Source organism: Callospermophilus lateralis, chromosome 16 (genome assembly GCF_048772815.1).
Source record: "Callospermophilus lateralis isolate mCalLat2 chromosome 16, mCalLat2.hap1, whole genome shotgun sequence".
Taxonomy (NCBI): domain Eukaryota; kingdom Metazoa; phylum Chordata; class Mammalia; order Rodentia; family Sciuridae; genus Callospermophilus; species Callospermophilus lateralis.
In genome coordinates, this window is record NC_135320.1 from 71,937,079 (window position 1) to 71,960,603 (window position 23,525).

The 23,525-nt window shown below is 36.6% G+C and overlaps 1 protein-coding gene across 1 annotated transcript in view; it reads left to right on the top strand.

Moving 5' to 3' along the window:
- The window catches only part of Colec10 (collectin subfamily member 10), a 34,588-nt gene extending 11,292 nt beyond the window's left edge, over positions 1–23,296 (top strand). Inside the window, exons 2-6 of the mRNA XM_076836308.2 lie at positions 10,319–10,390; positions 11,798–11,869; positions 19,505–19,558; positions 20,930–21,025; positions 22,905–23,296. Coding sequence (XP_076692423.1) covers positions 10,319–10,390; positions 11,798–11,869; positions 19,505–19,558; positions 20,930–21,025; positions 22,905–23,296 — 686 coding nt within the window. The remainder of the gene's footprint in view (positions 1–10,318; positions 10,391–11,797; positions 11,870–19,504; positions 19,559–20,929; positions 21,026–22,904) is intronic.
- The last annotated feature ends 229 nt before the right edge of the window (positions 23,297–23,525 follow it).

A 23,525-nucleotide genomic window follows, 5' to 3' on the forward strand; every position in this document is an offset into this window, starting at 1 on the left:
ATTCCCGAGTCTCACTTTGTTAGAAACCAACACACTGCAATTTCCCATTAGCAACTTACTCATTTCCAAGACCTCCTTTGGTTCCTCCTTCCCCATAAAACTGTTAGGTATTGATAATGTCTTGCCCAAGATGGTGCTGAAATCCTTAAGACCCAATGTACAGCTCGATAGCCAGTAGAAGCACAATCAATATTTGATCAATGAGTGAACGAGTGAGTGAATTGTGAAGCTTTAAACAAGACTCTAGATCAAAGTGTTCCTCTATTATCACAAAAAAAACTCACACTCTAATTAAGTAAGTTGACATTAATACGAACAGTTAAATAAGAATGCATTATTTAAATAATACTCCAAGGCAGCAATTATAATGCAGTAACAGGAACCAGATGGTGAATTATCAAGGAAATAATTCTATCAATAAATTCATAGAAATTAGAAATTAACTTGAGATAAGACTCATGGGTAAAATTTATAAAGGGAGAGAAGAGCCATAGTTCTCATTACAATATTTATGATGTATTTTTAAATTGCAAGAGAATTTCATGCTAATGGTAACATGTAACATGTATAAAGATGTACAAAATAGAGACATGTAAAGAAAAGCTATTGGTCTTTCTTCATGGTTACCTTTTTATTTCTGGATCCACATCTACCATGTAACCATCATCAATGCCTTGATATTAATATTATTCTCTATATTTATTTATTTTTATTCTAAAGAGTATCATACTAGATACATTACTCGCCAAGAAACATTCTATATGAAACGTAATGTGGAGCTCACTCCTTATCCAGAAAACCTTCTCTAACTCATTACTTTGACTATCATTGAAGATTGTGTCATATCTTAAATACAAATTTAGCCATAAGAATGTAATATAAATTATTATATTTTTAATCAATTTTATGATATAAATTTTAGATTGTTTATGGGTTCTATTTCTGCCACTGTATATTTTTTTATTGTTACTGTTATTCCCATAAAATAAGTTCCCTAAGGTAAATTAGGGTATATGTGTTTTTAATTTTAATCATATTGACTGATTATTTTTCATAAGTGTAGCAATTTAAATTGTCAAGAGCAATGAATGAGAACATTCAATTCTCTATATCTATAGTACCTTTGGATATGATTAGTGAAATATGATACAGATATTTACATATGTATTAGTATACATATGTATAACTAATAAAGAACCTGGACACTTTTCATCTCTTATTTATTGTTTAAATATTTGGCCCATCTTTTTAATTTATTTATTGTCATTTTTCAAAGCAATTTGCAAATGCTCTTTGTAAATTAAGACTAATATTCATTTTAATGTCTTAGTGTTCAATTTTTTTCTTGTCTATCATTTATTTGATAATAAACTTAGTACATTTATGTGGTGTCTTTCACCATATCAAAACTTTAATCTCATATGGTCACATATGTCCATCATTTACAACATTTGGTTTCTTCTCTAAGTGGATAAATTTCAAATAGAAAGAACAAGCATGTGCCACTCTGTGGAAACAGGACCTGAAGGGCATTTTGATGAACGATGAACAGACAGGTTGGACAGGAAGACAAGGTTATGCAGGTCAATGCCAGAAAATAACCTGAGGAATTTCCCTGGATGCCAAACTGAGAGTCTGCATATTAGACTAATTAGTTTAGATTGGGCCTATGAATATAGAAGTATTGTTAAAACATTTTGAACGACACAATAGCACGATGAAAACCTGATTTTTATAAAGATTAATTTGCAAGATGGTTTGGGAAACTGAAGTCCAAATCCAAGGAAACAAGTGTTGCAACACTATTTATTGAACTGAAAATATTCTAGGCACTTCAGATAAGTCAATAAAACAAACACTCTGGAGACCCTTAAGGAATCACCTACAGGGACAAAGTTTGGGGCACAAGCACAGGCAGAGGGCAAAGTAATGCAAGTGAGTATGGGAGGAAAAAGAAAGGATGGACATGAGAAAAATTGGGAATCCAGATGGACTTGAGGAAAGGGGAATGATCAAAGCTGAGTTGGTTATTGAGCCTGGGAAATTCAGAACTAATCGGGAGACAAAGGTAAAATTGAAGAGAAAGCAGAAATATGGGGTGTAGGGCAGCCGTGGAAACAGTAGAAGCAGTGGTTTGTGTATTCATCTGGGCTGCTTCGCTAGATTATGGGCCATCACCACAGACCCCTAGAAGACTGAAGTCAATTTATTAACCAATCACTATTGAGAATGACATTTTAATCAATCACAAATTCATTTGCCTGTACTGTCATTAAGGTCTCATTTATCCACCTTGTCTTTGGAAAAGTTGTTCCTTTTATATTGAGGACACTTATTGAGAAAGCACCAACACCCCAGACTATGCCAACAGCTAGGGATGCAAAGAAGGCATTGTATCACCCCAGACCCTCTAGGACTCTACGTGGTTTGGAGCTGTGAAGAGCAAAATCGGTGCCCTTCAGAGAGAGAGATAAATTCTGACTCTTGACAAGGGAGGTGGAAGCAGGAACATCTGTACCTTGAAGACATAGACAGAGGAGGTGACCCATGACCTGTATCTGTAAGGTACATGGAGATCAACAGAAAATAAAAATCCACATGAGCTTTCACTTGTGAGGACATTTCATCACCAACCCACTACAATATAGTGACAAATTTATATGATTGCTTATTTGCTTTGCACATACCTTGAGATGTAAGGTTATTCGGGTGGAGCCCAGTGTGAGAAATTCCATTTACATAATCCTGACCAAAAAAGAATAAAAAAAAAAAAAAAAGCAAGGAGAGAGTTTGGGATGTGGGCAGGTAGAATTAGGCATTCCTTCCTTTATGCACCATAACAGTGACTCTTTCATGCCTATCTTCTCCTGAGGTTTTTGCCTCCCCTGGAAAGGGACACCATTCTCCTGGTCATTGCTTAGAGCTTGTATTAGTAAGGAAACTTGTGTTTGCAAACACAAGAACTCATCACAAACCTAACCTACCCTGGTTTATCAAGCAAACGAACAGGAGACAAGCGCAATTTAGAGACTCGGTACAAAAAGGAATTCAAGATGCATTAGATGCAGACGCTTGAGCAATATATTCTGGACTCAGTCTACTCACTTGGTTTTAATTTATTCTATAATGACTTCGTTGTAAAGCAGATTCTGTCTTCATGGTGTCAAGATAGATTCAAACTCTTCAATGATAGTCTATCTCCTCTGTAATCCCTGTAGACAAATCAAGTTTTGTTTTGTTTAAGTTCTAACTGAAAACTTCAAATTGAGACTTAATAGGTTCTAATTGGGTCACATGTCAATTTACTGAACAAATCACCAGGAGTAAAGCCCAAACCAAACGGTCTAAGAATGAGTGAGTGTTGCTTTGCTACAGAAAATTGTAGAGCTGTTACCAGAATCCCAGAGATAGGTACCAGGAAGAATACCCACTATACACACAGCATCTATGATTAGTGGGGCACACCCCATGCAAAGGGCTCTTTTAGGAATTTTACCTCCATAATCTCATTTAGTCATCAAGTAACTCTGTGAGAAAAGGTCATTATCCCCATTTTCCAGGATAGAAAACTGAAGCAGGGAAGTTAATTATTTAGTACAAGATTTAATTTAAGTTTAAATAATTTATTAAATAAGTTACTTATTAAAATGATTAAAATTCAATTATTTATTAAACTCAATTATTTATTGAAGTATAGGTATAAATTATTTAGTATACAATTAAAGAGCTATTATATGACAAATTCAGAATTTAAGCCTAAGTTTGTACACATATACATACGTGTATAATACACACATATACATCTATGTATGTGTGTATAACTAAAATTCATATATTCATGCATGAATACTTATGTGTGTATACATATGTATACATATATTTGTGTATATATATGTGTGTGTGTATATATATATATATATTTATATAGAGACAGAAATGAGCTCTCAGAAAGAAATGCAGAAATTCACAGGAGTAAGCCTAAGTTTCTTGAAAATAAATTATGACCAATAATTCCATAATTCCATTTGTTCTTCTGGAAGAACTAACCAATAGATACTTATTCTGTATATTTATATCTGTATAATATGTATATTTATACATGTCTGTATATTTATACATATATACATAAATACATACATACTTATATACAGATATATGTATAAATTCCAGTTTTATCAAAGCATGCTTCCAAAGGGAATTTGAATAGAAACATGGTTCCTGAGAGTGAAGACCTTTGCCAAATTAAATCTTTGTAAAGAATGTCTTTCTTATAAGATGCTCTCTGAGATATCTTTTCTACTTAAAGATACACTTTCCTATAAACTAAGATTCCACTGGTCCCTTTGTAGCTATATTCCTACAATATTTTTGGAGCACTTTAAATGTGTTAGGGAATGTGTTCATTGTTCTACAAGAATGATCTTATTTTATGCACATTCATCATAACTGTGTGACAGAATGTTAGAGGAAAACATCAGATATATCCTGGAGGATCCATGTCCCACTGCCAAGAAAATATTTCTTCTGTATTCCTGAGAAGCATAATGTTTATTGTTCTTCAGAAAGAACCATCCTAGTGACCAAGTCTTTAGCATGTGGGCTGTAGGGACACATTTAACAGCCATATTACAGCAACAGGTAATCATATATAATGAGGAGACTTGCACTGGGGATAGATCATTTTGCTGCCTATGGGCTTCATCACAGATCAGCCCACCTTCCCAGAAACCACCTTTTGTGAATGACCAATGGGAATTTGTCTTCTCCCAAATACTTGTTTAAGGTAGTTTCTTTTTTCTTTTCTTTTCTTTTTTCTTTTTTTTTTTTTTTTTTTGAGAGAGAGAGAGAGAGAGAGAATTTTAATATTTACTTTTTATTCTCGGCAGACACAACATCTTTGTTTGTATGTGGTGCTGAGGATCGAACCCAGGCCGCACGCATGCCAGGCGAGCGCACTACCACTTGAGCCACATCCCCAGCCCTAAGGTAGTTTCTTGATCTATCAGTTAGTTCTATCAAAAGAGCAAATGAATGATTTGTCATGATTTATTTTCAAAGAATTTAGGCTTAGTCTGTGAATTTCTGCAACTCTTTCTAAGAGTTTGTTTCTCTTTTTTTACTAGATTTAATCATATTGGGCTCAAGACAAACAAGATTATAGAATTCTATGAAGGCAATTTTAGCAAATACTTGTAGACCATTAGAAAATAAGATCTATATAATGGTGATAGGGTTATGTAGGAGACTGTTCCCATCATCTAGGGACACTTGCTAAAGTAGTTAAGGAAGATATATCATTGACTTTACTAGAGTAAAACTAAATAAAATATGGGCAAATAAAAAATCAGAAAGAAGGATGAAGCAATGACAGTGTGGTTGCTAAACTCAGTGATGGGTGTGTTTGTCTTTTCATCTTTGAATGTGTGAAAATTTTCATAGTTGTGATTTAAGTTTGGAATATGCCTCCTAAAGCTCATGTGTTAGGTAATGCAGCCATGCTCAGAGGTGAGAAGACAGAATTGTGAGGGCTCTAACCTTATCCATGGATGAATCCACTTAATGGATTAAGTATTTGAATAAGTTTACTTATTTTTATAAAATGATTGGCAGTTGGGGTATGGCTGGAGGAGGTAGGTCACTGGGGATGTGACCTTGGGGAATATATCTGTCTCTGTCTCCTTCCTTTGTTTTTGAACTGCCGACAACTGGGCAGCTTCCCTCTGCCACGCCATTCCTCCATTATAATTCCACAATGGAGGAGGATGAGCATGAACTGAAACCTTTGAAAATGTGAGTCCAAAATAAATTTGTCCTCCTCTAAGTTGTTCTGGTCAGGTATTTTGGTCACAATGAAAAAGAATACTGATAAACACAATAGGAAAGAGTAAAACTAAATAAAATATGGGCAAATAAAAACCGTTAGTAATGGTTATGGGATAAAGATTGAGGTAGTGAATACCAAGGAACAATCACTTTATGCTTCCCTTCCATTATTAGAGGAAAATAGAGGGGTTTACCCAATGAGCTGTGTGAGCACTTTTTATTCACTATCTCCTTCAATTCATAACAATCCTACAAGGTAGGAATGATTTTTCTCCATTTTATGGAGGAAGAAACTGAGACTCAGAAAACTGAAATGACTTGCTCCAGGCTCTTAACAATGGTACAGTCCCTTTGCCTTGGAGATAGCTGTGTGGAAGTGACTGGGTTGAAATAACTCAAGACAGGTCAGGGGTAAGTGCAGGTACCCTGGGGTATGGTAAACTGGATGAATGGGGGGAAAGTGAGCAATAGCAAATCTAAAGGAGGCCCAAATATTTCAGCAAAACGATTAGAGAAGGAAAACTACTGATCCATTGTATGACCCTATTAGTGTATTTGATGTATATCAGAGAGGTCTGGGGAATAATCAATATGATTGTTGAAATTTCCAAACATGAGGATGCAGTTGGCACCTGTGGAACGAAGATACATGTAGGGGTTAAAGCACACGTTTTAGGCAGGAGTACTTGCCTCATTAATGAAGAACACCATGGTAACTATCCTACTTGATTTTAATGCTGATCAGGAGAAAGATTGCTAACAACTTCGTCCATCTCTAAAATGATATTGGCAATGAGAAAGGCATAGCTTCCTTTGAATTTTTCTTTAACATTTCCAAAATGAATGCCCTAATTTTTTAATAATCACTTCCTTTGAGTACAGGGTACCGACCTAGCTTCAGCTATTTGATTTCAAAGTAGAATTCAATTTTAAAAGATTACTTGAGAGAAAGGAAAGAAAAGAGTACCTAAGAAAATGTGGTCAACTGTGTACTCTGCTGGAATTCAGCTGGAGAGATTATCATACCAAGCTAATGGCCTAGAGGGGCCCAAACAAATCATTTTTATAAAACTGAAATTCATTTATTTCAGTTTATAGCTTTTCATCTAATTTTCAAACATAAGTGGCTATTTTTAAATGAAGGCTAAATAGCACCACTAATCCAGTGAAATATTGCCAGAAGGATAAAAGTGGACAACTGTGAACCAAGTGGGGGTCCTTCCCAAAGCTTACTTTTATGTCTCCCTTCTGTTCTCATTAAAGCAAGTCCCAAAGATCAAATGAACCGGGCCCCAAGCTGAAGGCAAGGACACAAGTTGTTTACTTCATCTTTGCCAGCCTCCTGCTCGCCACCAGGCTAGATACAGTCACATAGGTTACAAAAACAGCAGCGTGATTTTCACCCTCCCAGAGCCACCAGGGAGCAGCAGATGACTGTCACTCACCAGCTGCCTCCAGTTAGACACTTCCTTGGAAATGAACGGGAAAACTCACAGGAAGGAGAAGTGGGGATGGAAGTGATAATAATGCTAATATTCACATCCTTGACTTTACAGTTGACTTTACAATTCAACCTCTGGTGAACAGGACATACCCCTAGTCCCATTGTACAGAACAATATAAGAACCAGAAATTGTAAGATAGGAATTTCCTCCGAATCATACAGCTTGTTCAGAGAACGGGCTTTGATGACAAATGGTCTGGTATGAATCCTGACTTTACCGTTTTTAAGCTGTATGACCCTATATAATGACATCACCTCCCCTTGTCCCCATTTCCTCAACTATAAAATGGAGTTCAAAATAATATCCATCTCAAAGATTGCAGAAATCAAATGATGGAATACATGTCAAGAACCAAGAACACTCTTGGCACATAGTACTCAATAATTTTATTACTACATTTGTAAAATATTTTATGGTTCCCTCAAAGTACATGCAATTCTACAGGCATTAAGAACCAGAATCAGGCATTGTGCTAAATTCTGGATGTGCTAGAATAAATCACTTATGATCACAGAAGGAGGTAAGGGATGGACAGAGATGAACTGACACATTGAGTATAAGGTAACGTTTTAAACAAATGCTATTAGAGGAATAATTGAATAATTTAGCTTTAAATTTCTACAGAGGGACAAAGAGGTCTTCCTAGAGTCTAATACCTTTCTTATTGACACTTCTTAAAAAAAAAAAAGAAAGAAAAGAAAAGGAAAAACTGCTTTGGAGAAAGTTTCTCTCATTGTACAAATGAGTAAAACAAGGCCCAGAAAAACTAAGGACTCCCCAAGTTCCCTCAGCTAGTGAGTGGCAAAGCCAGTTCTCAATTATACTAACCTACCAGGAGGATACATTTTCTGTGATTTAATTCATTTAGATAGTGAGTTAGGGCTTTTTCTTTCATTTTACCCCCATTATCTTTCTTGTTTAAAAGATAATATAAACTGTTGTTTTTTTTCTGAATATCACCTTTTCTCCCTGAAAAAAAAATTCAACAAAGTGCCAAAATCTCTAAAACTCACCATCTGTTAAGAGTCACAGAAGCCCAGGCTGAAAGTAATACCACATAGTGACAGGGATCTGGAGGGGCAGAAGAGTATATGGTGCTGATCCTCCTTCAACCACTAACTAGCTCTGTGGCAATAAGCATGCACCATGACCCACAGAGTCTCATTTTTTTTCTACTTACAAAATGCAATAATAGTAGTTTTGATCTTCTATGATGATTCCATGTCAGTCCTTAGCTGAACACTTAGCAAATGTTAAAATTGCTCGATAGACATTTACTGTAAACTTTAGCTAGAAAAATGCAACCTGGTCCAAACTATATCCCTCTGGTCTAACCACATAAATCCTCTGTGCATCTTTTTCCTTCCTCAGAAATTTATAGATCCCCTTGGGGATCTCAGAAATCTCACAACCTAGAAATCCAGCTTACCCATACATTTTCCATGATTTTATTTAATTTTTTCATACATGCACACAATATAACAATATAACTTGGTCAGTATTACTGCCCAAAATTCTTCCTCCCACCCCATTCTCCTCTCAGGAAAAAGAAATGGAGAAATTCTCTCTATATATATTTTTTACCTGGATAAATCAATGAACATTCCAACTCTCCTCCCAATTCCAGGAATTTCATTAATACCATTAGAACTTTATGTTTTTCCATCTTTCTTCTGGTGATGGACAGAGGCCTTCATTTCCTGAAATTACTGCGGTGATAATGTAGGTATCTGGTATTAGCACAATGTTTGTTGCTCTTTATTTTGAAAGCAACAATATTGTGCTTGCCTTGTTGATCTTAAAACTGGGTGAAGCAGAAAAGGCAGATACTATGCCCACCCCAAGGAAGGAGAAACTTCAGCAACAAAAGAAGGAATGGCAAAGGCCATCATTGCATAAGCACTGATTGTGTCTCAGGTCTTCTATGTATTTTATTTGACTTGAATTTCTTAAGAGCCCACTATAATAGGCATTATTAATTCAGTTTTCAGGAGAGGAAAGTGAGACTTGAAGAACATGTGTTCACATTCCTCCAGATAGGGTAAGTGGGGGAGCTGAGATTCAAGTCCAGACCAGTCTTACTCCAAAATCAGTAAACTCAATCATTGACTTCTCAAAGATTTGCTCAATCCATATGTTATGATTTAGATATGTGGTATCCCCAAAAAGCTCATGTGTGAGACAATGCATGAAGGTTTACAGGTGAAATGATAGGTTTATAAGAGCCTTAACCTAACCAGATATTACCAGTTAATCAGTGATATAATCAGTGATTATAATCAGTGAATTGGTCTCCCCATAGGATTAACTGGGTGAGAGCTGAAAGCAGGAAGGGTGTGGCTGGAGGAGGTAGGTCATTGCTTTTGGGTTTTATATTTAGTGGTGGTGAGGAGAGCTCTTTCTTTCTGCTTCCTGGTGCATGTTCCCAGTTGCTTTTCTCTGTCACACACTTCTGCCATTCTGCCTCATCTCAGGCCCCAAGGAATGGAGTTGGCCATCAGAGGTCTCTTGGTGGCCGCAGTGAATTACCACAACATTAGTGAATAACGAACATGATGTTAAAATCTGGGACTCCTAATTCATAGTCCAGGGTACCTTCCATGAAACCACTCGCTCAGCCCTTCCGGGTTGTTCAGGGTGCTAGAGCCATACTCTCCTATGACTCAGCTGCCACTCACATGCGACTGTTTTGAAGCTGTTCCGCATTCCACATCTCCTGTTCTTAGCTTCTCGGTTCATGCTTACAATTTGGGGATTCTTTAAACATAAAGTAGGATACAGAGAAAAATAAAAGAGAAGATGCACTGGAAGTTTCTTTTTTTTTGACCTGGATTTCCAGCCTGCCTGGACTCAATATGTTGTCACATCTGAACTGCAAGGCAAGCTCTATACTGCAGGGCGGAATCTAACCATGTTCACCCTCCCTGGGAAGAATGCACTTTGGTGTCTATTTGAGCTGCTTCACTCTCTCTAGTTTTCTGTTTTTAAAGGAGATGATGGTGAAAAAGGAGATCCAGGAGAAGAGGGAAAGGATGGCAAAGTGGGGCGCAGGGGACCAAAAGGTAGGTAAACCCATAGGAAATTGACACCACAATGTGAAAGTGCTTATGTTTCTCTCTCCTGGTCCTGGCCCTGGCCTTCATCCTGGAAATTTAGCAGTTTCATTATCTTCTCTGCCCCCATGACACATGGAATATATGTCAGACATGAATTAACTCACCATCCAAGGGCTCCTATGAGCCTGCCTGTCAACAAGACGAAGACATATTTCTGCAGCTGCGTTCCTTGGGTTGGCCAGAGTGGACACTTTGGGAGCCCCAAAGGAGTATCTCTCTCCAAGAATATCTAAGAAAGGAGGAGTTTAAGAAACAGAGCTGTGTTCAAGGCTGAATCTCTCTTCAGAAGCTGAGACTAAGAAACTTTCTGCAGTTGACCTAGAGCTTCAGGGGAAACACACAAAGAAATAGAAAGAGCTGCCTGATCCGTGGATATGCTTCCTTTCCCCAAGATCTCTATTTCTTTAAATCCTCTTTGCTTCTATAAATGAATAACACAATGGGCAAAGAGAGGAGTATGAGTTGACCAGAAGCAAAGGAGATGAGAATAACACAAAACTATAAGGGAATGTTTCCCCTTAAAATGTCCAGAGTAAACCTCCTTAAAACACAGCCTCTGGATTGTGATGAATCTGAACTTTTGAATTAATTCCTGCCAACTGCTACAAGATAGTTGCCCTTATTTGAAAATTTTGAGCAACTGAAAGGCAAGAAAGGATACATAAGTCCTTGAGGCCTTATTTTGAGAAACGGCCATCTTCTTCTAGAAATATGTATGTCAATTAAAAAAATCTTACAAAATAAAGTTTTATTACTTGTAAATATTTTTACATTGTCGTATTTAAAAAAAAAAAAAACAATCCTGCTTTAGAAGAGTGCTGTGATCCCTGATCATACATTTGAAATAAAAACTCAGCAAGACCATCTCTGATGTTGCTTTGATCACCAGATTTTAGGATTGCACCTTCCTCCTCTGTTTTAAAGTTGCTAAGATGGGCAAACCTTGCCTAAAAAGAGAAAGAAAATAGAGTCCCAAAGTAAAGCCGAAGTGGATGTAGAGGAACAGATTCAAAAAGGAGGACAAGAATCCTTCTACTGAACCCTTATCTAACATTAAAATTAAACATCTTATGCTTTGTTCATTAGAAATACTGTACCAGCAGGTATTTTAATATCATCATGTTCAGGATTGTCATAGTAACCTATATTTCATTTTCATAATAACCTATACATAATGTATAATTGTTGAAATAGATAATATAGCACAAGATACAAATCAGATATCACAGGAAGAAGAATATACTTTTTATTATTTCTTGGCAAATATTATATTGGCAAATATCATGTTAGGCACATTCTTAAAGGGAAGAAAATAACTTTGTGGTATTAAAAATGGCATTCTTTGTTTTTCAGGAATTAAAGGGGAACTGGGTGATATAGGAGCCCAGGGCAATATTGGCAAGTCTGGGCCTATTGGCAAGAAGGGTAAGTTGCATTTTATTTTCTGTAGTAGCAACTTAAAGTAAATTGAACATATCCTTAATATATTTTTAAGATTTTGTATGATGAAAATGATCCCTTTTCTCTCTTTTAAAAGATAAATTTTGTCTTCCTATCTTGGTTCTTACACAAGCAATATATCTCGCAGCTCAAAGAAAGAAAGTCCTTGAGCAAAATTTAACAAGATTTCAGGGACAGAGTCAAGCCTAAAGTTCTACTAGATCCACTCATTGGCTACTAATTCTTGGTACAATTAAAATGACATCATGATTATTCATAAAACATAAATCTGTAGAGAAGAAAATAACTTTTTTTCATAATTTGAATGAAGTAAACTAATGATTCTATACCTGTGATCTATTACCAGGATAGAAACTTGAGGTATATGTGTGTATCCCCATTTGATTTCAGACATATTTTGATATTTAACATAGTCACTATCTCAGTATTAGAAAACAGAGATAGTCTCCTCTTTATTCTCTAAGCAATTCTTCCCTATCCTCTTCGCCCAAGCCCCACAATAGTAACAGGTTCTAATTGCTTCTGATATTCAATAATTCAAACTTACACTTGGTTTGTGGATACAAAGCTAAAGGAAAGTCAAAATTGTATAGAAAATGACTCAGAGACTATTCAAAACGATAGAAATTTATCAACAAAAATCATAACTGAATGCATGATTACTACAGGGGCCATATGGGAGAGTAAGGCAAGATTGTTAAGAGGAAAAGGTGATCTAGGTCTTGAGGGAATGGGGGAGATGACACTTAAGAAAGATGCAAGAAAACTTGTACAACGTCATAGATTAGGGAAGCTCAGTGGCTTGGGGTATTACTGTTTCTGCCACCTTGATGTACCCTCTGTCTTTTCACAAGTGCTTGAGCCTCTGCATAATTTAACAAGTGCCATTCTGTGGCCTGCATGTCTTCCTGTAGATAGGGTAATAGTTGGGAGTCCCTGCTGAGGCTGTGGCCCCTCTCTTCCATTCTGTAACTCACTCAGGAGTTCTTCTCTCTCCACTCTTTTTTAACTAACTCCCTTGAGGAATTTCCTTAGGTCACATTTGAAGGCAGGGATGCAGAGCAGTGTTCTGAAAAGAAACTGTTATGGTAATTTTTTGATCCAGGGATTTGTACTGCACATTCACCTCTGATTGAAATCCTTGTAGTTGGAGAAGAGCTACACACCCTCCTCAGGGCTCACAGGTCCTGCTACAGACTGTTTGTGGCTAGTGAAACTTTGGCTTTAGAGTCCCTCATTTGCATGGTTTCCAAGACTCCTTAGCAAGCCCCTCATATGCATGGTTCACATAACCCTATGTCTTAGTGAGACATTTAGCCTCAACTGGTTAAAACAGTGCTTCTCCACATTTCTTAAATAATTGCTCCTCCAACAAGCCTTTTATAATGTATTTTTCCTAATTTCCTCTTCTGGTGAAATTTTAATATTATTCATGGACTATATATTCATTTATTCTTATTGTATATGTTTATGTTTTATATATTTTAACAACTAGAATTTTTCACCTCCAAGAACTGATATTTGGAGGTGATGTTACCCATCAAGAAAGCATGACTTAACACTGTTCTCCCCTGCTCCAATTTCCCTCCGTCATCTAGTATCAGGTGTCCAGGAGTGGATACAAGTATTTGAGGCATTAGCTAAGAGGAGCTAGAGAGGGTAAAACATTAAGTTTGAACTTAATAAGGTACATTTACATAGTCTGAAGTTATTTTGATGTACAATAAAGTTATTGCTAGCAAGTCCAATGTAGGAATAGCCTCCAAATATAGTACTACCACTTATTGTGCAGGTCTATCCAAAATCATGTTACAAAGCACTGGGCAATATGTCAGATCATTATCTCAATATGTCTTGGAGAATCTGGCACAAGAAATGTGTAATTTGTGGAAAATAAATAATGTTTGAAAAATACAGGGCCAGAGAAAGTCTGTGGAAAGTTTGTCCAAATCCAAAGTTTCGGTATCAATGAAAAAGACTTTGCAAGGGGATATTTTCAATTTGTACAATATTCTTACTTTTAATATGTCAATAATAAGTTGTAAAGGTGAAAGAAATTTTTCAGGCTTCTTCTCTAGACCAGGAGAGATGGGCCTGCATTAGGTTGCTCTTTCTACTAATTGTGATTAGCTAGGTCAAAAAAATAAAATAAATCACACACATATTTGGAGGCTTGAGATGGCTATCAAAATGAATAGGACTTTAGGAGCCATGGTCTGGAGCAGAAGGGAATCAGTGGATAAAGTGTTTCTGGTAGAGGAATACAGGACATGTTCTTGGCTGGTACACAGATCATATGGATGTAGATGTGTCAGGTTTATGAAGTCTCTAACAAGCAGAGCTAATTAAAGATCTTGTCCAAGTTTCAATCATCTCCTAGAACAAGACCAAGAGACTTGGGGAAAGTGGTAGGCAACAGAGACAAGAAAAGGCAAAGAGTCTCCACCCTTTGTGATTGGGGAATCTCATTGTGGATGAACTCCCAGAATTGTTGAGTTATTAAGAGTCTGGAAATGATAGGGGTAACTACACCTATCTCCCACAGGCCTGCTTCTCCTTAGAGGCTCAGGTATGAAGCACTATGCATACCTCTGTCACTGTCCTCAATGCCATGGCTATTAACTCCTGTGTTTCCCCCTGATGCTCTGGGGATAAATGAATGACAGATTCACTGGGTCCGTTTGCCTAAATAAATATAAGCTCTACTTAGGGAACCCTACTTTTATCCTAAAACCTGTTATATAGCAGAAAGTTTACAAATTGTTTGTTACTATAAGAATTTTTAAAAAGAACAATAGAGCACTTTATATCCCACAATGCGGCTTTCTATCCTACTCCTTATTCCTATAAATTCTACTTTTCCCTTAGCATCCATTTCCACTATTGGCCACTAAGATTTCCTTCTCCTCCAAAGATATGTCATCAAAATTTATGAGCATGTCCTCGAATTTTCAAAAGAAATAGAGATGCGGTGTTCTGGGCCACCTGGATTAATTTCATGTTTAATCTCTGCTTTGATATTTATCACCCTCATTTTGATGATGGCCCTTCTAAGTTTTTCATTGACTTGGATTAATCTTAACTTTTTAGACTGACCTTAATGTTGTCACTTGCATGGGTAAGGTGGCTTTCTGGATGTCAATATTTCATTTTAGAAATAACAAATAAGAATGATTTAGTATAGGTAAATTCAATCTCATAGCAAAATAAATGTTTTTACTTGAGGTCAATAATCCTTTGACACTGAAAGCATTATGGTTTTTTGTTTGTCTGAATGTGACCTCTAAGTCTTCAAACTTAAGACAGTATTACAGACATGTTCTCACTCATGGGTCAAAACAAGTTTTGTGGATGACCTTAAACTGTAATGAATTTTGGAGAAATAGATGCACTCATCCCAGATGCTCTGTGCACCAGCTAAGATCATGTCCTGTATTCCTCTACCATAGCTCAGGTACAGGGCAGAAGCTAACATCAGTTTAGCATCCTCTGTGAGTCAGATCAATGTTCATCCCGTTAGGAGATAGCATTACCTAATTTATTCTCCTGATGATCTTATCATTTTAGATACTTTCATTTCAATCTTTAAAAAAGAAAGAAATTAAATAACCTGCCCACATTTAGCTATTAGAAAGCAGAGCCAGGATTTAAACCCTGAATTGTGGGGTTTCTATGGTCTCAATGGTCTCACTTCACCATACTACTATGGTGTTCCCATTTGTTATGGGAAGAAAGGAATTAATATCACAATACTAGAAAGCAGTTAGAGTGTTGACATCTTCTCAGAAGAAAAGCCACATGCCAATTTAAGAAGTTGCTTCCTGCATTTTTAAGATTCAGCTGAAGGTGACGGCTTCAATCTAGCTTTCTCTACCATGAACCCCAGGCAGGCATCTTTTGCTCTCCTGTTGAGATTTTACCAGGATTTTCATTTATTTCACTGTTCATACATGATATCATCCATCTTTTCTCCTTTATCTTTTACATATGTTTCATCTTTTTAATCTCATCATTTTTCCAAAGCAAATACAGTATTCCTCTCTTTCCTAGAGAAAATGTTCCAATTCCTCCAGTGGAAGCCTGAAACTGCAAATAGTACCAAACCCTGTATATAATATGGTTTTCTCTTATAAATACATACCTATCATGAAGTTTAATTTATAAATTAGGCAAACTAAGTGATTAACCACAATAACTTAAAATACCAATATACTGCAAGGGTTATGCAAATGTGGTCTTTTTTTTGCCCCCTTTACTCTCTCAAAATATCTTGTGTAGTATTCACCCTTCTCCCAGTGATGTGAGATGATATGATGCCTATATAATGAGATGAAGTGATGTGAAAGACATTGGCATTGTGAGATAGCATTAGGCTACTACGTAAGTATTACTTGAAAACTAACACTACACTATCATGACAGTTCATCTGAAAACGGAGATGGCTACTAAGTGGATAATGGGTAGGTAGCATATAATGTGGATACTATGGACAAAGCAATGATTCACATTCCAGGGAGGATGGAGCAGGATGATTTGAGATTTCATCAGAATGGCATGCAATTTGAAAGTTAAAAATTGTTTATTTCTGAAAATTTCCACTTAATATTTTGGACTGCAGCTGACCACAGATAACTGAAACCATGTAAAGCAAAACTGCAAAAAAAAAAAAAAGAAAGAAAGTAAAAAGAGGGGGGAACTACTGCTCTGTATTTATATTTCTTGTATGCCTATTGTGGGACTTACCCAGAACTAGAATCATAACATAACTGAAAACAATCTTTAATATATGTTGAATTATAAGGAATTTACATGCAAATAAAATACAAATTTTTTAAAAATGAAAATATTAAACTTACATTCACGATGTTTTAAGTTCATATAATTATTGGTGATGATAAGGACTGCTACTACTTTCCATTTTTTCTTGTTTTATTTTATTTATTTTTTAAATTTTTTTATACCTTTATTCCATCCATTTATATTTATGTCATGCTGAGGATCAAACCCAGGGCCCCGTGCATGCTAGGTGAGCACTCTACCGCTAAGCCACAATCCCAGCCCCTTGTTTTATTTTATTTTTAATTGCTATATAATGCTTGTACAAACTTATGGGATAAAATATAATATTTGGATACATATATATGTTTTGTAATGATAAAATGACATTAATTAGCATATCAATTATCTTAAACATTTATTGTTTCTATGTGATAAAACATTTCAAAATCTTGTCTTTTAGATATTTTGAAGTAGACAATACATCATTATTGACTATAGTTACCCTACTGTGCAATAGAACCCCCAAATTTATTTCTCCTCTCTAGCTGTATCTTTGTATCCATTGACCAACCTCTCTCAACTTCTCCCCACTACACTGACATAACAATTACTCTTTTTCCTACTTCTACGAGGCTACGTTTTTTGAATTCCACACATGAGTGAAATCATGTAGTATTTGTCTTTCTATATCTGGTTTATTTCACTTTGAGAACATTTTTCAAATACTCTACTTTTATTAAGTCATTGGTCAAACCATTTGGGAAACACCATGAATTGCAGAGTCAGAAATGGTTGGGTTTGAGTACCAGCACTTCTACTTAATTGCTGGATGTTCTTGAGCAAATTATTTGCTTTCTTACCCTCAGTTGCTTCAGCTGTAGAATACATATAATCATAGTATCTCCTTCACAGGATTTAATATGATAACATTTGTAAAGAATGCAGAACAGTACTTGGCAACTGACTGACCTTTAGTAAATACATGTTCCCTTGCCTCCTTTAATATATTCTGGAAAATCTGTTCTTTTCCAATTTGCACATAAGGAAATAAGGAATTCACGGGAAACAGACAAACTGTAAGCAGACCAATCTTTCTCGGTAAGGTACTCAACATATTTCCATTCTCATTCCCCAGCTGTACCCCCTGCTATATGCTGTCCAAGCCCTCACTTCTATCTTCTGATGCTGAAACTTTTCAAAACCAAGTTCAAAGGCTAAACACTCCTTCATGCTTCCAGATGAAACACTCTCTCCTCTGGCTCCCTCTCAGGGTGTTGTCTTTGTCCAGTGATATCTCTCTCACAGCATTTTCACCCTCGAGTGTCATTGACTTTACCACTGTCTAAATTTCAGGTTCTGAGACTTTCTCTTCCACCTTAAACTGAATTCTGGAAAAGCATTCATCAGACAGTGACATGGAGAAGAGCTAACGGGGGCCCGCCATAAAGGGCACCCTACAAGGTTTAGAGTGGCTTTGTTTTTTCCCTGTAGCTGGTGAAGGATGAACTTAGAACATCCTTGCTGACTCTTCCCTCCTTTGATTTGTTCTGTTGGGTCATATACCCAATTCCTGGCTGCACCAAACTCCAATGGGGTTAAGCCCCATATTCCTCCTAGCCTGGGTGACCTTCAGCCTGTATTTATCCCTCATATGTTGTTTCCTATTCTTATCCCAGATAACCATTGAAACATTAAAATCTGTTTTATTTCTCTCAGGATCTTCTCTTTTGATCCTCAAGAACATCCCCCAAACATTTATCTCTTGTAAATGAAAAGCTTTTCCTTTCAACTATTGTGTCTGATGTGGGTTTCAAGAGCTAATTTTAAAGTTTAAAAAAAATCAACATTTTTTTCTCTTTGTCTTAAAATTCCTAATTCTTTAAGAATCATTCTTTGGATGTCTGATTAAATAGGAATATGGTCACATACAAAGGAGAATACAGAGGATTATCAGTAAAATATATTTGACATAACTTTATGGTATAGATATTTACATCTATCACATCTCTCCTGAAAATTGTAAAACCTTCAAGTCAGAGGTTTAATCTTGCCTCCCTGTATATCCTCACCCGGTCTTTGTCTTGCAGAGAGTAAATAATAAATATTTGTTGAATTAAATTGAAAAAGCACAACACATGTTTTTCAAAATCCAAGAGCAAAGCCACAGAATGACTTGGGGCTTAATAAATACACTAACACTGCAATGTGGTAACCAACTGATCCAGATTTGCAAAGCAATTGTATTTCTAAAATTAAAAACACACTGAGAATTCTATTAGCCTTGTTCAGAAGGCCACATTATTTAAAAAAAAAAAAATGCTAGTAGGACAGATACCACAGATTCAAATGTTTCTTACACATCCTGCTGGGATACCACATTCCATCTAAAGAAATTATGACTTGTTTGATTATCTGTGCCTGTACAACCAATGCAGAGGAAACTATCTAAAACCAAGGGTTATTAGTTGGTGATATTGACCATGCAATTTGAAAAACTATTTCTTCTGATTTTAAATGTGTAGGATTTTTTCTGCTTGAAATAATTTACCTTTTGCCAGATGCCATGATACGTGTCTATAAGCCCAAGGACTAGGGAGGCTGAGGCAGGCAGGAAGATCATAGGTTCAAAGCCAGCCTCAGCAACTTAGCAAGGCCCTCAGCAACTTAAAGAGGCCCTGTCTCAAACTAAAAAAATAAAAAGGGCTAGGGATATAGTTCAGTAGTTAAGCATCCCTTAGTTCAATCCACAGTCCAAACTAAATACATAATTTACCTTTTTATTTCATTGTGCTTTTGTGTCTCCGCTGCTGTCTTATACAGGTGACAAAGGAGAAAAGGGTTTGCTTGGGATACCTGGAGAGAAAGGCAAGGCAGGTATGATATACTCATTTTTCTCCGTGATTTATAGCATCATCCCTTATATGTTCATCTCAAAAATGCATATGTTTTTAAAGAAAAACAAAATTACTTTCAACTTGCTTTCAGCTGACTTTTCTCAGGCTAGAGGAAAGGGAAGAAGGGAACTTTCCTCTCTATTCACCAGTGACTTTCCAAGCCCTAGGGAAGGAGATGAGGGCACATTCCATGCCTGTCATGCTTATTGTGAAAAGCAAACCCAGCAAGTCAGGAAGCAGCCCTCAATCTCTGGGACCCAGGGGAGAATCAGCAGAACCTGCATCAACATATCATACCTTACATTCCACTAGCATCTCAACCAAATGCTGGCCTGATCCAGAAAGGGCCCGTGGTTCCAGAATGTCCTCCCTGTCCAGGGAGTTCCCCTAGTATTCAGTTTCACTTCCAGAGAAAGAAAAAATAAATATTTGTTGAATTAGATTCAACAAGGTAAATTGTTCTGGGGAATTTCAGTGGCTTTTATTCACAGGGGTATGGTGAAGACTAACTAATTCAAAGAACTGTTTTCATACCTTATATTTAACAGAGAATATGGAATAATTAAGCCACAAATTTTGTTGTTGTTGTTGTTCTTTTGGTTAATAAAATTGTTTTTACTTTTTACATAACCAAGGAAAAAAGAAAAATAATGTTTACATGAAACAGACATTATTAAACAGAAAAAGGGACTCAATTTGAGTTTTATCTTATTTTCCATATAATTGCTTCTTTAGGTGACTGAAAAGTGAAAAGGTAGGTGAGGAAAGGAGAATGGCAAACTAAAATCATAGTTAACCAACAAACTGGACAGCTGGTTTTCAAAATTATAAATTAGACCTACTTGTAGGAGTTAAACATAGACATTGAAACATGCAAGCTATACTTTAAATGAATAATCAGAATTAACATTTGATCAAATCATGAAAAATGTCTCCTCTCTTTGGAGAGCTGTGTGAGTGAATAATGCAGTAACAAGAGATCCTGGCTGCAAATATGTTTTAAGGAAGCTATAAAAACTGTATTCTGAGATTGAACAGAGAAGTTCTGTGTTCAACAAAAATGCCAAATGGTTCACCACGCTTGTTTGGTGGTGTGTCAGATTTATTCTTCTTTTCAAAAATTTAGTTTAGAATTTTTAAATCATTTCAAACACTTTAAACGATGTTATCTGGATTCCTAAAAATGATATAAATTGGAAACCTTGTTTTAAAAAAGAAGTTAAATGTATAGCCTTCACAGAGAGCTATTATCAGACTAGAAAAAGAGAGTAAATATTAGGAAAGGAACAAATGTCCTTTCTAATTGGTTTGAATTTACTTCCGCATGAATGCAAAGTTTTTGTCATTTAAGGTACTGTCTGTGATTGTGGAAGATACCGGAAAGTCGTTGGACAACTTGATATTAGTGTTGCCCGGCTTAAGACATCTATGAAGTTCGTCAAGAATGGTGAGCAAGTTCTCTTTTGCTTTGGACTATATCTCTATGGATTTCGTCTCTTTCAACACATTTCCCAGCAAAAAAATACCTTAGGTTGGACAAAGACTTACTGGGATAGTGTCACCAGTCTACAGGCCTACTGAAATGCTAAATATCCACTGAGATTCTAGGACATAGATTCATGCATGTGTATATTGCCTCTTGGTTAAAAATTAAAAAAAAATTAAAAAAAAAGGTACTTTCCTAAGAGGGCAATGGAGAAAAGAATAGAGTAGAGCTTGGTGACCTGTGCCTTGGGGATAAAAAAGGGACAGCAAGAATCTCAGGAAAAGAGATGAGAAGAACAAGACCCATTTCCTTAAGTAGTTGAGATAATGTGTGAGTGCTAGCATTATTTCATGGAATGTTTATGATTGTTATGACAGGTACCATGATTAAAGTAAAGCTCAGAGAAAGTATCTTGCCCACAGACAAACTAATAAACAGGATTTGAATACAGGTTATCCTGAGTCCTTTTACCCCACAGTAAAATTCAGTACAAGTCATATGTTTCTCTAAGTTTTGTAACTTCCCATATTGGTCATTTTTGTTATCCTTTGTCTACTTCCCCATAACAGTTAGCAGTAAGGTCCTTAAAGTAGAAAGTACTCATACATGCTCTTCAGAGAAAGTGTTATTGAAGGAACTATAGTAGTTACTATTATAACTGATTTCATTTTTTTTGTACTCTTATTTATTGTAATTCACATACATATGTTATATATTATAGGAAGCACACAACTGCCATCTTGTGTTCATAGTTACCTGGTAATACAAGAGGCATAGAGAATACTTGATATTAAATAATCACCTTAATTATAGCTCTAGTTGTAACCCTTCTGAAGATTCTGTATCTAATATGACTTAGACTGTCATGGATAAACCAGACCTCAAAGGTACAACACAGAACAATAGTTTCTAAGATTTTAGTGGTCATATAGTCTTTATAAATTAAAGTTATGGACACCAAACGTATATGTAGATACCCCTGAAGCCCAAAGTATGCATTCCATTATATGAGCTAAAGATGATTCTGAGTCCCTCATTCTATTGCAAAATTCAGTCAGTAACTTGGTCTCCCTCTTATACCTGGATAACATGGACAATCCCAGTGTACAAGTTCACAGTCTCAGAACTTTGCCCAAAGTTGACAATGTTCTGTATTATTCCTCTATCCAGTCATTAAGCATTTATCATTCCCTGGAAGGGTCAATGCAATGAGGTTGAAGAGCATCAAAGACATGGGCCTTCTCCTCAAGACATTTACAGTGGAGTAGAAGTAACACTTGGGCAAACAATTAGAGCAGAATGTGCTGAGACCTGTAAAGACCTGTAAACTGGGAGAGCAATGGAACACAGGGAAGAACACTAGAATCCTGTGTCTGTGCAGGGGCATCAGAAAGACCGCTTATGGAAGAAATCATGTCCCTTGAGATCTAAGTGATGAATAGGAGTTTGTCAGGTAGAAAAGCAGTAAGACTTTCCAGTCATGGAAGTAGAAGACAGGGGTGGACATGATCACAGGCTACATATGGCTAAAACATAAGTGGGGCTGGGAAAATAGTATGGAATGATCTGGGTGGCAGTTCCCATAGCAAATCCTTGTCAACAGAACTCCCTGCTGGACAGCTCTATGAGAAGTTGAGGAGGCAGGTAAGGAAGGACAAATGATAGACATTCATTCTCCACTTAATGATTAGAGAAAAACCAGTGATGCTCTCATGACAGGACCTTGCAGAATAATTCTTGAATGCTAAACAAATGAATTACATCTGTCTGTATTTTAGTCAAACTTGCCCCTTGTCTTTTGGAGATGCATAATGATACTCTCTTTCTCCTCTCTGCATAGTCATTGCAGGAATTAGGGAAACTGAAGAGAAATTCTACTACATCGTGCAGGAGGAGAAGAACTACAGGGAATCCCTCACCCACTGCAGGATCCGGGGAGGCATGCTAGCCATGCCCAAGGATGAAGCCATCAACACCCTTATTGCTGACTATGTTGCCAAGAGTGGCTTCTTCCGGGTGTTCATTGGGGTGAATGACCTTGAGAGGGAGGGGCAGTATGTGTTCACGGACAACACCCCACTGCAGAACTATAGCAACTGGAAGGAGGGGGAGCCCAGCGACCCCTATGGTCATGAGGACTGTGTGGAAATGCTGAGTTCAGGCAGATGGAATGATACGGAGTGTCATCTCACCATGTACTTTGTCTGTGAGTTTGTCAAGAAGAAAAAGTAATTTCCCTCGTCCTACACAATTGAAATTTCCCTGCATTTACCACTGCAGTTGGTTTTATCCATTCTTGTCTTCCTAATTACACTAAATTCACTCTGACTCAAAACCAATAGGAAATTGGGCTGAACAACTGAGGCTTGGGATTTCCATCACTATTCTCTTCTGTGACATACTTAACATGTTTGTGTGCAATAGATCCTTGACACAAGAGCTCACCAGATGACATGGGTCC